Source organism: Dipodomys ordii, unplaced genomic scaffold, assembly GCF_000151885.1.
Source record: "Dipodomys ordii isolate 6190 unplaced genomic scaffold, Dord_2.0 Scaffold46, whole genome shotgun sequence".
Lineage (NCBI taxonomy): Eukaryota > Metazoa > Chordata > Mammalia > Rodentia > Heteromyidae > Dipodomys > Dipodomys ordii.
Window position 1 is genome coordinate 2,026,066 of NW_012267262.1, and position 18,497 is coordinate 2,044,562.

The 18,497-nt window shown below is 39.1% G+C and overlaps 1 protein-coding gene across 2 annotated transcripts in view; it reads left to right on the top strand.

The window, feature by feature from the left end:
• Positions 1–3,984: 3,984 nt before the first annotated feature.
• The window catches only part of Nell1 (neural EGFL like 1), an 822,774-nt gene continuing 808,261 nt past the window's right edge, over positions 3,985–18,497 (top strand). For both annotated transcript variants that reach the window (XM_013019667.1, XM_013019668.1), the window contains exon 1: positions 3,985–4,110. In XM_013019667.1, coding sequence (XP_012875121.1) covers positions 3,996–4,110 — 115 coding nt within the window. In that variant the 5' untranslated portion in view covers positions 3,985–3,995. The remainder of the gene's footprint in view (positions 4,111–18,497) is intronic.

Consider the following 18,497-nt stretch of genomic DNA (forward strand, 5'->3'; position numbering starts at 1 on the left):
GAAAAGATCTAATGATAGGTGTTGTAAAGAGGCTCTGGTTCAGACCACTTGATTTGGAGTGCAAATGAGAGTTGGGCTAGGGGGCGCTGTTCTTCAGTTCTTGTTATTTCGGAGGGAAAAAAAAATTAATCTGGGCATCACTTACAAATAAAAATTTCACCGGTTACAGTAAGAGCAGTAATGGCACAATATGTTCATGAATTTTCTCCCATGGCTTGCAGATGTGAGGAATATGAACTCAAAGATGGTTCCCCTCCTTGCTATCCAGTTTGTTTTGCTCACTAGGGTAAAAGGTGAAGAAAGTACCGGTCACATCAGGACCCCTGTGCCCAGTAAATGCCCGTTGCTGCCACCTACTGGAGAGATTTTTCTCCTTTTGAAGTAATTCCCAGGTGGTTCATTAATTACGTATTGAATAATGGAGCAGTGAATTTGAACCCCCAGTTTGTGACCCTATAAAACACTGGCTAACTAGGAACACACATAAAGCATATTGCTTAAGGATTGCTTTTAAGAATATTAGGAATGGATCAAGTGATCATGAAATTCTGTTGTTAAAGGAGGTCCTAGAGAATGTTCAGCATCATTGTACTCTTCATGGACCAGGAAAACAGCAGCCACCATAGGCAATGAGCCAGACTAGATTTGAAGTGGGCCATTGGTTAGGAAGATTTTTTTTTTCTGGAAGTCTAGATTCTGGGCAACAAAGGTGGACTAAATGGGCTTTGGGCTCTAGCCTCTCCAAATAGGGCTGATGATTGGCTAGTAGTACAGCAGCAGCAACAGGAGGTATCATGCTTTTGGAAGTTAAGGTGGAAGTTCTGAATGCCAAAGCTAGGCTTCAAGTGCCTCTGTGACATTGACACGTTGCTTTCCAGGTTTTTAAAATATCTTCTCCCCAGGAGCTTTTCATCCTGTTAAATCTAATTCCCGGTTTCAGCCATTTGCAGAGCTGTTATGTCAAAAGTAGAAACATTAATATAGTTTCTTAGGAAAGGGCAGGAGCTCTATGCTTGGGCAAGAGACAGAAATATTAAAATAAAAGTGTATAGGTGCAGGTAGCTCATGCCTGCAATCCTAGCTACTCAGGAGGCTAAGATCTGAGGATTGTGGTTCGAAGTCAGCCCAGGCAGGAAAGTCTGTGAGACTCTTATCTCCAATTAACCACCAGGAAACTGGAAGTGGCATTGTGGTAGAGAGCTAGCCTTGAGCGAAGCAGCTCAGGGACAGCACTTAGTCCCTGAGTTCAAGCCTCATGACTGACAGAAAAAAAAGCACAAAAAACCAAAAGAAAAATCAAACAAAATAAAACTGAATGGAACCAGCACTTGCCTAATACAACCTAAGGTTCAGAAGAGGTCTCATAAATGCTGCCTTGCTAATAGGTTTTCTGATTCCCTAAGCAGTATAGATCCTATTATTGACACTGAGCATATTCATCCTGAAGAAGACAGATTAATGGGGGAGAAGAAAACTGTATCCAGAAACCTAATTGATTTCTTTTAACCTGTTCTGTTTTGTGGGTTGTTTTAGTAAAGGAGCAGAACAGTTCTCAGCTGGGAGGGACAGCTATGTCTCTTGCATTTTCCAGAAGAGCTGAAGACTAGGGAGCTGGCATGATCTAGAGAACAAGTAAAGCAAACTCCAGCTGAGCATCAACGATGTGCCAGACTGCTCTGTTGGAGTGTTCATGTAGCTACCATTGAGATCTCCAGAGTCTGGGAGGAGGTATTATTATCTTCTTTTTATGGATGAGGAAACAGGCTTTGAGAAGTGGTTTTACTGATGGCACGTGCTTTGTAGAAAATGAGTTTTTTTGTGGTTGTTTTTTTAAGTTTAGTGTTTCACAGTACTTTCTGGATCAAGGGTATTCTTGTTTGGGGTAGGGATTCAATACACTGTTTCTTGTTCTCTCAGTTCTTTAGAGTCTGCTTGGTTGCCTTTGAGGCTTGTTTCATTGCTGGGAAAATCTGGATATTTTTGGAATGAGAATCATGGTGAGACTTTGCATGGACTGTTACTGCAACAGTGTGGCATAGCCAGACAGAAAATTCTGCCTGGAAACAAAAATTATTTATTGTGGTATACATGGCTGTAAGTTGGTCTGGTGTTGACTTACCTGGTCAGGTTTGGCTGAGCTCTGTTCTCAGTTAAATAGGGTTCTACTCCAGTGGCCTTTTGGATTAGTAGGCTTGCAGGACCATGTCCTGCAAGGTGCAGAAGAACAAGACAATCAGTCCTACCTCTCAAGAACAGTCAAGCCTCAGCGTGTATAATGTCGCTAACATCCCAGTGGTCCAGACAGGTACATGGCTAAGCTCGAAGTCAAGGGATGGAAAGGAATCTTCTAATTCTAGTGAAAGGAACTGCAAAGCACGGGAACTGGATATGGGAGGGGCAAAGATTTGAGGCCAATAATTCAGCCGACCATAGTCCTATGAAAATTTCCTTGGCCTTTATGCCATCTGGTCTTTTCATGGCATCCCCAAATATGCATATTGCTCTGAGGTTATTGTTCCCAAATTGACAATCATTCACCCACTAATCATGTAATTAATCAAGTCCTACATTAAAAGCCTATACTATGTCAGGATCTGTGCAGTGCACTGGGGCTATAGGAATGCATGCTTCCTTTTTGTGTCCAGCCACTTTCAAAATTCCTAGAATGAAGGTCTTTGGAGATCATCCTTGATTTAATTTCTGCCATATAGGTACAGAACACTATAGATCAAATTGAAATATTAGTTCCTTTCCTGTCTTTTCAAGGTGATCACAGAGCTGCTGGCATCTGAGCTCACTTGGAGAAAAGCATCACAAGTCTAAACAACAGGTTCCTATGTCTATACTTGGGATGACAGAAGACTGCCCAGCTCAGTCCTCCTTTTCACTCTGTATGCAGGATAGCAATAGCAGTCAGGTGGAAGGCAAAGTTAGATTATATTTAATCAGGAAAACAGTATCTCCCTTGTCCCTTCCTCTTAAGCATAATACTTAAAATCTTGCAAAGATTAGAAATAGAATAATATCCAAGCTCCTTACATTGGGTCACAAGATAGCTCTAGGTAAATAGATTGCATAATTGGCCGTATACTTACACTTCAGTTCAAGAAATAAGAAGAAGCTTGACAAAAACAAAGAAGGCAGCTACAGGCATGGTGCCTTCATTTTAACCTATTTTCGGCCTTGGCAATGACAGGTTTCAGCTGACCAATCTACCTGACCAACCTTGTGCGGACAGGACCCTCAATTGTGGCAGCAGCTTTGGTTTCCTACCAGGAAAAGAGGAAGGATGGGGTAGATTTTCCTCCCCTCATCTGTAGAGCTTGGGGGTGGGGGGGGAGAGGCTAGGAGGACAGGTGAGGTGATGGTACCTCATGATGTCCTGATGAATATTCACTTAGTCTCTGTGGGACAAATTGGGTGCAAACTCTCTGAATCCTGCCTCAGAGACTGCATTACCATCACGTGAAAGTTGACAGCTGTTGCTGATTAAAACAGCTCCAACTGCGCAATCAGAATTGCACTATTGAGATGCTGAGTCGAGGGAGATAGAGCCTTTATGAAGGGCTTAAACACAGTCCCTTGGATGATCTGTAGTTTTATTAATACACACACACACACACACACACACACACACACACACACACACACACACAATTGGGAATCATGAGTGAATCGTTCCGAAAAACACTCTCTGGATAAGAGGCACCCTTGGAATTTGCCTGTCTCAGACAAGGGAGTTTGGATGAGGAATTATTCATCTGTAATGGGGAAAGGGACTGGAGAAAGTGCAAAGAAAGTTCATTCTCAGTAGGGTGATAAAACAGAGTTGCTTTCCTTTTCTCTTGTGGGAGAAAAGTCTCCCAAATACTCATCACTGGCTTTCCTGTACCCCTTGTACTCCCTGCCTGAGTAATCTATGTTTCGTATTGCAGCTTGAAATCTACTATTTAAGGCAACATGCTCTTTGTTTCTTTCCAGTGGTGGGCTTTGGGATGGACCCTGACCTTCAGATGGACATCATTAGTGAGCTTGACCTTGTGAACACCACCTTCGGAGTCACTCAGGTGTCTGGATTGCACAATGCCAGCAAAGCATTTTTATTCCAAGGTAAAGACACTTCCTCTTTGCATGAGGCTAAGAGGAGGGTTTGCCTGGGGAATGTTTATCTGGTCTGTATATGGGGATCAGGGTTGCTATTTTTTCTTATTGCCTGAAGAGCATTTACATATGCAAGGAGTGTTCTGTAGGTAAGAGGAGGCACTAGGGGGCGTGGTAGTAAAATATTTGGTTTGGCAGTGAAATGTTCTCCTGAGGATTTTGGTGGGGCACCCATAGTGGAATGTATTAACAAAACTCTTGAAAACCATTGGCTAGTCATATTTCCCTTACTGTCATCTCTATTTTTACCTCTACCTTCTCTGTCTCTTACCTAATGAAGAGACCATGTGTACAGAGATGTCTATGGCTGCATTCTCTTTGGAAACTTGACTACAATTCAGTTAAGCATCAAAGAGGCACTTTATAAAGGCAGCACAGGATGGTTGTTAAAGCATGGGTCCAAATGCTAGTCGTGCTACTGGCTTTAGACTTTGGGCAGAAATTTAGCTTGTCTTCTCATATAAAGTAGTAGACCCCTGTTTTGTTTGCATGTATGAAAACAGAATGATAAGGCTGGCTGAAGTTGTGTTGGGAAAGGAGGAGCTAAGGGAGAGATTGATTGTGTGAGATTGACACTGGGATATGTTATAGACATATATTGATATGTCACAGTAAAAGTCCCCATACTGCTAATGTATACAAATAAAAATTAATAAAAAAGAAATACATAACAATGACTATCTGTACAGAAAGAAGGAAGACACAAGTGGAGAGAAAAGATGGGGTAAATTATATTCCTTTGGACATATTTAAAAAATTTTCAGATCGGGTGCCAGTAGGCTCATGCCTATAATCCTAGCTACTCAGGGAGGTTGAGATCTGAGGATTGCTGTTTAAAGCCAGCCTGGGCAGGAAAGTCTGTAGGACTCTTACTTCCAATTTAACCCCCAGAAAACTGCAAGTGGCACTGTGGCTCAAAGTGGTAGAACACAAATCTTGAGCAAAAGAGATCAAGGGCAGCACCCAGGCTCTGAGTTCAAGGCTCACAACTGACAAAAAAAAGATTTTTAGCCATATTTTTTACTCATTCCTAAAATAAAAAAACAAATATTTAGACTTCAATAAATAAATAAAATAATAGGTCATTATAACAGCTACCTCATGAGGATATACAGCAGTATCTATTTGTAGCAAGTGCTCACTGAGTACTAGCTATTGCTTTGAAATTCCTTCTATGTACTGCACAGTGTGTGAATAGTAGGGTTATGAGTAAGAGTATATAAGACAGATTCAGTCCCTGCTCTAAAATCTAATGAAGGGCACAGCAAATTACACAAGTCATTATTAAATTAAAATGTCGATACTCGCATTGAAGGGGATGTATAGGCTGTCAAACAAGAACAATACAGGCAGGTCTGATTCAATTGGAGTAGGAGATGGTGGTAGGCAGAGAAAGGCCACCTTGAGAAAATGGTAAGTCAGCAGCCTTGAAGAATGAATAGAAGCTTCGTGTTGGAAGGAGTCGGAGTCAGAGCATTTTAGGTAGAGGCAACAGAATACAGAGGTTATAAGCAGAAACCAACACAATGAGGTCTAACATACGTGAGGGTTGATGAGTGCCTGAATACGTAGGCAGGCACTAGGTTACAGCGGACACAGTAGTCAGAGTTGATATTCTGCTCATATGCCTGGGTTTGTCTGGACTAGTGCTTTATGGCCAGTGTCCATTATGGTATGCAGGAAGCCATATTAATGGTTGTATATTTTAATCTCAAAGTAGTTGGGGACTTTTGTAGAGATTAAAGTTGGATGGGAACTTATCAGATATGATAGTAAGGTGGCTTGGATATTTCTGTATCAACAGGAAGGCCTTTTGTGAAGAAAACAGAAGGGCTATTTTAACATGAGTGGGTCAACATTGTATAATGAGATTTACATATGAAGTCCTGTTCCTGCTCTGCTCATCAATCATTCATTCCCCACTACTCTTTGTAGTTTATATTTTGGCAACTGCTTCTGGTATGGCTGCCAGACTGCAACAACTTGGAGGGACTTTTGGCTTCAGTTTTTGGGAAGAATAATTTCATTTTGGGAATTTGAGGCAGCCTTTCCCTGTATTCTTATCTCTTATGATTATATTGTGCGCAAGATAATTGTGCCCAAGATTATCTTTTATCCAAGATAAAAATCCTCCTATCTTAACATCTAAAATTTGATTGTATGCACAATTCCTCTTGCCCTGAAGGTGACAGATCTATAGGTTCTAGTAATAAACCCAGGGACATCTTTGGGGGAACCATTATTTTGCTTATCACAATTTTGCTTAATCACAAATACTCCAATCCCCCAAAGATTCATGCCTGTCCCACTTGCAATATATATTCACTCTAATACCAATAACTTAAAAAATATTCATTATTATATTATTAACTCAAATCCAAAATCTCTTTTTATCAGCTGATAAGTTCCAAATTACATCATCTAAAGACTTTAAACCAGGCATGTTCAAGACCCATATGAGGGTAAAAGTACCTTTCCTTTGTAGATCCGTGAGAAAACAAACAAAAAATAAGTACTCTGCTTCCAAAATACAATATGCAGAAACAGGTATAGACTACCACTGGTAGACATTTCTGTTTGAAGAGGGAAGAAATGGGAAGAAGAAAGGGTTACCAATCCCAGATAATTTTGAAGTACTGCAAACACTATTGAGGTTCAGAGTTTAGGATTAACCCTTTGCTTTCTGTGATGGTGGGGCATTCCTGAGAGATATCTCTTCGGCATGAAGGATAGGGTGTGTTTCTTGAGTAGTTTTATCAGTCTGTTTTCTGCCAGAAAAATTTCAGAGGTTGCCAGTCTTCTTTAATTTTGTCCTTTTCCTCTTCTCTTTAGTTCAAATGGGCATTGTTTCTGTTTCTATAAAATTCTCAAGAATATGATTAATTTAGATAGGATCTCACTTTGTGACCTAGGTTGGCCTTGAATCTCCCAAGGGTTTACAGATGTGAACTACCATATCAGGATTCAAGTTTTTTTTTGTTGTTGTTGTGGTACTGGGATTTGATTGACTGTTTTTGATGAAATGCTAGTGATTGTGAATTTTTCCTAGTTTGATATTAGGTTTTACTTTTGGTATTTCTATTCATTATTTAAAAAATATTGTTATTATAAAGGTGAAATACAAAGATGTTACAGTTACATGTCAGGTTAAGAGTACATTTCTTTTTGGGCAATGTCATCCCTTCCCTCACTCTTTCAGTTAAAAAAAATTCATTGTTCTTGAAGTTTGTTCTAGCACAAGTGAAGTCACTAGCAAACAATCCTGTCCTTTTAGATGCTATTTTTAAGGTATGTGGATGGGCTCAGAAAAGAACTAGTTCTAATAACAAAGTAGAGCTAAATTTTTCCCTCACTGAGGCAAGACCTTTTGGTATACTGGACTCAATGTCCCACGAATCATGAGGTTTCCATGTGACTACCAAAAAGGATATCATTTGGTCCTGAGGGTTTACTGAACACTGTTTCCTTTTGGGTGTTCCTAGTCTATGCTTGGGTGTTTTTCTCACATACTTGCACTGATCACAGGTTCTGTTGAGTAAAGATCTTAGGGGAGATTCTAACTTCTTCATTTGTCTTATAATCTCCTTTGATGCACTTTGTTCTGTGAAATTCAAGTGCCCCAGCCTCTCTAGACATTCAGCATAGAGATTTCTGGACTCTTCCTGCATCTCCTCCTCTCTAGAGCCATCAGCTATAGCAATTCTAGGACTCACCTCTTTTGGATATTATGTCTCAATTACTACTACCTCTCATTGATTGCTGTCTAGTGCAAGAAAAGGGCAAACCATCATGTTAAATCCAATTTTAAATTAGTGAAAGTTATATAAAATTAGAACTTTATTTTTTCAGCTATACTAGTAGCTTTTTGATGTCTTTATTTGTTATATGTGACTGGAGTTTACCTTCCTGGATAGTTCAGGTCTAGAGAGGCTCAGGGATTTCAATTTTTCATCACATCTCAGTTATTATGAACAGACTGTAAGACCTTGGCTTTCAAAATTAATATGTGAGAGCAACTAACAAGATATATATATATATATTAGTACAAGATATATATATAATATATATATATTAGTACTTACTATATATGGTTGTGGTGAAGATTAGATGAATATATAATATAATACATAACAGTACTTATATATAATATAATATAAAATATACATGTGATATACAATAGTTCTTATATATAGTTGTAGTGGAGATGGGATGAGTTAATACAAATATGGTGCTCAAACTGTATTTGGTATTTGGTGAGTACCCATTAAATATAAATCAACATATTTTGAAGTAATAGGATATTGCTTTGGCTTTTTAAAAAATCACATGTTATCATTTGCTTTGTAGTTTACTAATGGCCAAATTTAACATGCCCAGGTAGATTAGGATGATGAGAAAAGCAGGTCATGGAGGAGCAGAAGGTTAAGGCACAGTACTTTATGTATTAATCTATTTTACCTTCACTTTATCCATAAAAGTAGGAATCATTTTTATATTATTATTATTTTTAATAATACACTATACATAGTTTTTCTTTGCTTGCCAGTAGTGGGGCTGGAACACTTAGCTTTAGTTTTAGCTTTTTGGCTCAAGATTGGTACTTTACTACTTTTTGGTGATTAATTGGAGATAAGAATCTCATGAACTTTCCTGTCTGGGCCGGCTTTGCTCCTGGATCCTGAGATCTCAGCCTCTGCAGTAGCAGAGGGTCACAGACATGGGTCATAAGCACCCAGGCACTATGATGTCTTCTTATCAGTAAGTATAAGTACTTTGAGACAGTATTGCAATACCAGTTCTGTCTCCTCAATGCCTTTAGACTCGCTGTTCTTATCTGGGAGGAAGAGGAATGCACATGCAAAATTGAGCAATTAAATTGTAAGGGATGAGAAAGCACTTTTAAAGTGTAGAGAATGAACAATAAGTTAATGATTATTTCTTTCATTTCTTTCTATTTCTTTTCATGTGTCATCGTCTCCTGTCCTGCTATGAGTTGCTCCAAGTTTGGGGAATGCAAGCCTTCATTTCAGTGCTAGCTGATTGATACTGATAAATTTAAGGAGAAAGCTCCTGTAAACCAAAGCACTCTGACAGTACCACCTTCAAAGCCCCATAGGACTTACTTCAGGACTAGCCAGCTTTTTAGTTATCTGTGTCACCTTATCTTTGGGTACTACAAAGACCTTCTTTTGCTTGAAAAGAAATTAGTATGGGGTAGGGGAGGGAGGGGGGTATGTGATGATGGATGGGGGAGGATGGGAGAATGGGTAAGAATGGCATAGTTGTGTTCTAAGCTGAAAAACAGCAAAGCCCCCAAACAATAAAACACTGGGGTCAGTGTCTCATGCCTGTAATTTTAGCTACTCAGGAGGTTGAGATCCGAGGGTCATAGTTTGAAGCCAGCCTAAGTAGGAAAGTCCATGAGTCGCTTATCTCCAATTAATCACCATAAAACCAGAAGTGGAGCTATGGTTTAAGTGGTAGAGTGCTAGCTTTGAGTGAAAGCAAAAAGGCTTAAGAGACAATGCTCAGGCCCTGAGTGGAGTGGAACTCAAGGAAGATCTGAGCAGAAGGTTTCCCTTGGTGTTTCATTGATAAAAGTGAATTGGAATATGCATGAATTCACACATGTTGCTTTTTATTCCTGCTAGGAAAATTGCTTCTCCCCCCCCCAAAAAAAAAGCAGTTCTGTTTTAGAAGAGTTTCTAAAGAAAGGATAGATACTATCTTTCAAGAATCTTGTTATGTATGACAAAGGAGAACAATGACTAATATTAGTAGGCTGCTTTGAGGGGAAGATTTCAGTCATCTGTACCTCTATGCATTCTTGGCTTTGAGCTAGATTTGTGGAAGACGCAAAGTGTTTCCAGCAGTGATCATGGTCTCAGCCAGGCTAATGGCCTAGGAGGGCAGACACTACATAACAACTTTTGATACTTCAGTGCAGAGAAGAGAACCAGCATGCAATCAGGTGTGGATAAAGTCCTGAGAAAATGGAAGAGAGAAATTACTTCGACGTGAAGGAGACTTTTGGGAGAGGTGACACCTTAGCCAGACTTGCAGAGATAGGAAGTAAATATGTAGCTTGTGTTTCACAGAAGCACTGTTCATGTATAATCATGTTCACAAAACAGTGTTGAAGGAATAAGCTATAGTCCTTAATGCTTAGAGAATCTGAGTGAGATGGAGTTACCCAAAGGGTTTGTTTAATGTCGATCTTCCAGATTTCTTGCCACCCACTATTGCCCAAGTCTGAATTGTTTTTTCTGTTGATTGGATGCGCCTAGTCACTAATTGCCTCTGGGAGCATTTACAAGTCAACCTCACTTTGAGTGGGGTGATTTAGTATAACTTTGCATTTAATCAATTAGTGGAGTGATTCAATTCACATACCAGTGTCTCCCAAATATAGGTATTTTTGCTCTTGCCAAATAAAACCTCAAGCAAGCTGTGAATGGGGTTTCAAGTCCCTCTCTGGGGCAAATTAACACCTGCACTGGCTTATTTGAGAAAATTGTTAAATGGCTATGTGACTAAATGTATAGCAGAGCAAATAAACTCCGTATTTATTCCCCAGATCTGCATCGTTCCAACATCTACACTGAATCCTGATCTCTCAGTCATGCTTCACCTTCTATTAAATAGCACAATAAGCAAAGCAGAGATACAGAGAGAGAAAAAACAAAGTGATAAGAATTGATGACTTTGAGAAACTGTTGGAATTAATTTCATTCAAGAAATGGAAACATGAGGGTTTTTGTGGTTATTGCTGTGCTGTTGTTGCTGGTAGTGGTATTTGGGTTTGTTTTGGTGTTTTTAGGAAGGTTAAAAAGAGGATGCAAGAAAGGAGGGCAGAAGGTGAACAAATAGTACTCAGTATATACTATGTGGAAAATGACCTATGTCACTTATAGGCAGGGATGGGATGGGGAAATGGGTAAAGCAAAAATAGGAGTGTCATTGTCCAAAAAAACCCCCAAATGTACTCATTACCTGACTTATGAAATGGTAACCCCTCTATACAATACCTTAATAACAACAATAAAATTATTTTAATGTTACCATTAAAAAAACAAACTGTTGGTTTCATGAGTCAATTCTGCATGAATAAACTGATCTTGGGAAAATAACTCAACTTCAGCAGAACTTGTTTCCTCTTTTGGCATTGAGTAATATTGGTAATGTCTCATGCAAGACACTTTTTAAGGATGGACTTAGATAACATAATTTGTTGTTTGTGTGTTAGCTGATATTATCTTTAAGAGTATTTGTTAAAAAATGTGCATCTTCCATTGCATAGATAGGTGGTGTTTATTATGTTCTAAGCTTTTTTTTTCTTTTTTTTGGTCTGTCAAGGGTCTTGAACTCTGGGCCTGGGCACTGTTCCTGAGCTCTTCAGCTCAAGGCTAGCACTCTACCACTTGAGCCACAGCGCCACTACTAGTTTTCTGGTGATTAATTGGAAATAAGAGTCTCACAGGCTTTCCTGCCTGGGCTGGCTTTGAATCTCGATCCTCAGATCTCAGCCTCCTGAGTAGCTAGGATTACAGGTGTGAGCCACCAGCACCTGGCTAGGTAGGCTTTCTTTAAAGCACAATATTATAATGAAGAATTAAGAAAAACATAACAATAAAGTATGTATAAAGTATGCTCCATTTAGATAATTAAAAAATTCATATATTTTAATTCAGGAAAATAGTTTTGTCTCAAAGAATACACACACACACACGCACACACATATTTGCAGTTACCTGCTGTTCTTAAGTTCTAATTAGAATGGATAACTATCTGAACTGGATTCTTTTGAAGATATTCAAACTCACGCCTTCATGCTAGTGCTCTACCACCTGAACTATGCCTCCAGTTGGGATTTTTTGCTGCATATTTTGGAGCTAGAATCTTTCACATTTTTCTGCCCAGGTTTCCTTTGAACTGAGATCCTGTGGATCTCAGCCACTTGAGTTAGAATTTTAGGCCAGAGCCACCAGTACCTGGCTGCATTTTTTTGAATAAAAAGTGATCCCAATGGTTACATTTAATCCATATTCATGCTTACAGTCTATTTGCAATAGCTAGTATATGTCTAGGACAAGCAGAAAAGGTCAAAAGCTATGTACATATGACCATAGAAGATAACGTTAAGTGAAATGAACCCCAAGATAGGGATATAAGTGGTTTTTTCCTTTCCTGCTATTGTTTCTAACGTATTTATAATGTACCATGTGATTTTTTTGTTTCTTTGGTATGTTCTTTCCCCACAGTACAACACCTGTTTTCACTGTATTTGTTGCTGGTATCCTGCATCTTGTATATACATTTATCTAATTTGGAGATGGGAAGAGAAATAACAAAATGCTTAAATAAGGATAGAGGTTGACCCATTGTAACAATGAGATGTTCAAGACACTATGTTGAAATGAACTGTACAACTTCTGTGGGGGAGAGGAGGCGGGAAGAGTGGGGTGGTCGGGAGGGAAGGGATGGTAGGGGAAAAACAAAGGAGGAGGTAACAATGCTCGAAAGGAAATGTACTCATTATCTTACTCATGTAACTGTAACCCCTGTCTGAACAGTATTTTTACAATAAAAACATATTAAGCAAATAAAAAAGGCACATAAACTACCTCCTGTATGTGAACTATTTTCATCTTCATTATGTAGACAAGGAAAGGGATACCCTGAGAACTTGAGTAGCTTACCCATGACCATACCTTTGTTGTAATGGACATAGGAGTTATACCAGTAGCCAGAGCCTGCAGTCTGTCTCTTATATTGGGACTGTTTTTCCTGCTTCATAAGAATGGAAATGAATAAGTGTGACATGATTGAGATAACGCTTCTCTTAGGAGATACTGAGAGACTTCTGCCAAAATGCCTGGACAGGTATTTTATTCCAGCCAGGACAGATGATATTCTTAGCAGTGGTCAAATCCTATTTAGTAGAATTTTCATGGTTTTCCACTTTGAATTGCCTACTGAATACTGAGAGTGACCAGTTTGGCTGCTTGAAGAGCACATGCAGGAATTACCTATGGAGCTACTTTTAAATAAGTATAAAATTAAAGTGCAGTTTCTGTGGCCAGAAGTTTTCCTTTATCCTTTTCTTTCTTTGTTATTTTTTTCCTTTTCTTTTTCCCTCCCCTCCCTTCTTCTTCCCTATCTTCTCTTCCCCTCCTGTGGCATGTGCCATGTGTCATGACACCTAGTTTTTTATTGGTTGAATCTTGCTAACTTTTGCCAGTAGACTGGCATTGAACTTCAATCCTCCTGATTTCCACTGGAGTAGCTACGAATTCAGGTGTGAACTATTGAGCCTGCTGACCAGGATTTTCTGTTTTGGTTCAAGGCTGGCCTCTATACCACTTGAGCCACTTCCATCTTTTGCCTAGCTACTTGGAGATAAGAATCCCACAGACTTTTCTGCTTGTGTTGGCTTTGAACCTTGATTCTCAGCTCTCAATCTCCTAGCTGTGAACCACTGGCACCTGGCTTGACCAGGGTTTTCTTGAGTGCTTTGTGTCAGAATTATGTTTGCAGTGACTGTGGTGCTCTTTGATGAATTCCGTGATACTTAATTGGGATTAAAAAAAACATTATTGGGACTAAATTCTTTCTGTGGGAACACATCCCTAAAATGAGAATGTAAATCAATGGAAAAATGTGATATGCAAATATATTATTTAAATACAATTTATAATGGATGCAGCCAATACATGAAGTGAAGCTGAGATCTAGGGACAAGCTTGGTTGGCTCCATCCTCATGCTGACAGCCTGTTAAAAGTAAGGTACACAAACTTCTTGGCAGCATGGGGTAGCACAGCAGTCTGGGGTTGCATGCCTGGGAACCCAGGCTCTAGTCTGGGTGCTTTTACTGTTCATCCCTTTCATATATCACTTCACTTCATCCCACCACAAGTTTTTAGAGTTACAGTATTTTTAGCTCCATAGGGAATTATATTGCAAAGCAAAGCAAAAATGCAGACAAACACAAAGATTGATACAAAATAACAGTCCTATAACTATCCCCCAGTAAAACAAATGTTAACATTCTGTCATGTTGCTTAGAACCTTTAAAGAACAATTATGAAATAAGTTTAGGTCCCTATGTTTGCTTCTCAGTTCCTTTCTTCCTTTAAGCTCTTTAGAGGCTTAAAGAGAATTCAGTGTTGATGAGAATTCAGTGTGCCTGTGTGTGTGTGTGTGTGTGTGTGTGTGTATGCACACGCAAGTGCATGTGACACACATCACACTCATACATGTGTCTTACCACATTTACATATTTATGTATCTATATACAAGATATATAATAGAAATGGAATATGGAAAATGGCCATATGTAAAGCCTTTGGAGCCACATTGCTGAAGATCACATCCCAGATCTGACTTTTATTAGCTGTTTAATCTTGTGTGCGTTCCTTAATTTCTCTGCCTTATTTTTCAATATAAATAAATGAAACATTCATTCTCACAGCATTATTTGGTGGATTAAGCCAGCTGATATATTACACGAGTAATATATTAGAACATGATTGGATGTTTGGTAAACACTTGGTGAATGTCAGCAGTTGCCTTGTGTGGTTTACAAAAATCCCATCAGTGGTATAATACAGTATGGATCTTTCTGAAACTTATTTAGCTTACTGTTATTCTCGGAAGACATACAAGTCTTCAAAAGAATTAGTCTGAACTGCTGCAGATGCTACAAGGTATTCACTTATTTTGCCTATTGATGAGAGTGGCTGAATTTAGATGCCTGAAAAACAGGAGTGAGATCTCTTTGTACATTCCTTCTTGTTTATGGTTCTTAAATTCTTAAGATACATACCTTAATGATATAAGTTTAGGTCCCTATGTTTGCCTATAGATTATGTGTACCTATAGATTGTTTGTAGACTATAGAGAAGATTCTTTAGTGGGATCCCTAATTGTCCAAAAGTAGATTACTAGTATATAATATAATGCCTCATCTCCCTCAGTGAGGGAAATAACTCTGGGACAGGAGGCAGGAAATACATTGTTTTGGAGTACTGTGTTAGAAATAATTGAGGAAGACTAATTTTGGTTTAATGCAATGCCTCTCCGTTGGTCCCACTTAAATCATGCAAATTTTATTGGCTACCTTTTGGTACCTTGAACATTCCATGATTTTCCTGATCCATACCATCATTCGTACTTGCTTTGGCATGGAAGGCCTCCTTGTCTCTCCATTTTCTGTATCAGGATCCTAACGGTCCTCTGGTTTTAGCCCTACTGTTGTTTCTTTAAGGAAGCATTCTACGACCTTGACATCGAAAGGTCATTGTTTCGTTATCAGTCACTACTTTCTATGACTTAGTCCATCTGAGTTTTTTTTAAAATAAGAAATGGAAATTATGTACTTTTCTTTCTTTCTTTCTTTCTTTCCTTCCTTCCTTCTTTCTTTCTTTCTTTTTCTTTTTTTTTTTTTGCCAGTCATGGGGCCTGAACTCTGGGCCTGGCGCTGTCCCTCAACTCTTCAGCTCAAGGCTAGCACTCTACCACTTGAGCCACACAGCCACGTCTGGCTTCTTCTGCTTATGTGGTGCTAAGGAATCGAACCCAGGGCCTCATGCATGCAAGGCAAGCGCTCTACCACTGAGCCACCTTCCCAGCCCTTTATTTCTTTGAATTATGTTGTTCCACAGTAAAGCACGGATAACTCCACAGCCCTACTTGTTTTGTTTCCCATCATAAATCAGTACCCAACAAAATGCCTGGTACTTCTGATAGCTGGCATTCAAGAAAGACTTGTTTAGATAATGAATAAAGAAATGATTTGATGAAGTATGGTAAAATTGTCTAAATTCTTTCTTTTCTTTTTGTCCGTCAGGGAGCTTGAACTCAAGGCCTGAGCACTGTCCCTGAGGGCTTTTTGTTTAAGGCTAGCTAGCTATCAGTGCTCTACCACTTTGAGTTACAGCTCCACTTCTGGTTTTCTGGTGGTTAATTGGATATAATCATAGACTTTCCTTCCCAGGCTGGTTTTGAATCAAGATCCTTAGATCTCAGCCTCCTGAGTAGCTAGGATTGCAGGTGTGAACCACCTGTGCTTGGCTATCTAAATTCTTTTTCTATGAGATGTTTCCTTAGAATTTGTTTACAGCTCTCCAGGACTCCTTGCCTTTTGCTAGATTAAACATTTCTGATTATTTTGTGTTTCCTGATTGGACACTGTTTTGAATTCTCCCATCATTTTCTTGTATTTAAGTTACTGGTCATTAGTCCTGCTTCTAACAGTATTTGCCAAGTTGCGCTGGCTAAGACATTACAGAGATTCTCCTTGTTCAAGTTCCTATGTTTCTATTTAATTTTTTGTATTATCTTTTAATAGTTGTACAGAGTAGTTGTCATTTAACAAAGCAATTTATGAATACAATAGATCTTGATCAATGCCATCCCTTTGATCATTTTCATCCATCCTTCCCCTACCCACACTTCCTTCACTCTGCTTTATTTTGTAGAATGTATATTGGATTACTGACTGTATTCTCCCTCTCTTATCTTCATTTGTCTATCACTTTCCTCTTGACTCCACTCTACCCATTTTGAGTACCTGCTTCTTGGTGTTTTATTTTGTTGATCTTTGCCTTTTTAAGGAATTACAGAATAGGGGTTCTCCCTTGAATCTACCATATTTCGGTCAATCCATTTGTATACACTTGCATACCATCCAGAGTATTTACTCACAGGTTTATACACTAAATCTAGCTCCCACATATAAGGGAAAACATGCATCTTTTGTCTGTCTGGGTTCCTATGTTTGTTTGATGGCAATTCTGTCACATTAATTCACCATGAACTGAATGTGGAAAGAAACCCTGCAAAGAGGTTTGTTTGCTTTTAATTGTTTCTGCTAAGCTCTGACTATTTCTTCCTTCTTATGCATTTTTTGGGCCTACATTTATGTCCGTATGTTCATTACTATTAAATTTCATTACCAACTATAAAAAGAGAGGTCTGGATTCAATCAGCAAGGTCATTTACTGCTTTTAAAAATGAATTTGGTTATTTTAGAGCAACATGGTCCACTGGAACTTTCTATGACAGTGGAATTGTGTGTGTGTGTGTGTGTGTGTGTGTGTGTGTGAGAGAGAGAGAGAGAGAGAGAGAGACCCTTGTCTCACAGTTTTGGGTCCCAGGTATCCCTAGGAAAACCACATACACAAGACACACAGACACCCATGCTGGGATACTGAGGCTGTATGTCAGGGAGCATAATTTATCTGATGTAATCTGGGACTTTGTTGTCTTTAGAAAAGCCCCACTGTGACTGAGTGATAGCCAGGGCCAATAATCTTTGGTCTAAGGGAGTCTGGTATAGAGGAAAGGAGAATTTTCTCTTCACAAGTAGAAGGAGAGAGTCACGTTTAGAGTTCCACCTCAATGGGATGGCCTAATTATCCCTCTGCCACAGCAAAGATAAACTCCTTAAACTTGAAGAACCACAAAATCAGCTACTTGTACCAATTTGTTGTATAATGGTGCGAAACCTGCAAACATTTCATCAAGGTAAGCTATGAGCTCTATCTCTTGGCAAAATGTATTACTGATTTCAGACACCAGAGCCCAGTGCTCTTTGGAAATCTTTGGTCTTAAACAGTTCAGATTCTAAACCTGATTCTACAACTGAGCCTGAGTTAGATAAGAATTAGGAGCCAGGCATTTATGAGTCAGGAGGAGGAATATCGAATTGGATCCTCAAGGATAAGGAAATTCATGGATGTTTCATTCAGTACAGGGCACCACAAGGACTAATTTTTCTCTCTATAATATTCATTATGGGATACCTGAAACTTCTGGAACAAGGTAATAGACATTTTAAAATGTAGAATACTGCTGGTGTCTGTGACAGAGGTGAAAGAGAGCCTGTAAAAGCATCAACTGCCTTTTAAAACCTTTGTCTGGAGGAACGTTGCTTAAAGCAAGTTTCATAGTCAAAGACATAGCCTCACCCTGTACAGGGCAGCAAATGTTTGTGAAAGACAGCATAGTTTCCTTCAGTCTTCTCATCACATATATTTGGTTCAATCACCTTTTGGAACAAAATATATTCTCCTTCCTCTCTCTATGGAGACCATACAAAAATTCCCATCTAATCATGCAATAAGAACCTGCAATGATTCTTTACATGAGATATTTATTTCCCTCCTCTTGATTCAGATATGCATGAACAAAAAAGAATGATTATTGGGCTGGGAAGGTGGCTCAATGGTAGAGCGCTTGCCTTGCATGCATGAGGCCCTGAGTTCGATTCCTCAGCACCACATAAGCAAAAAGAAAAAAGCCGGAAGTGGCACTGTGGCTCAAGTGGTAGAGT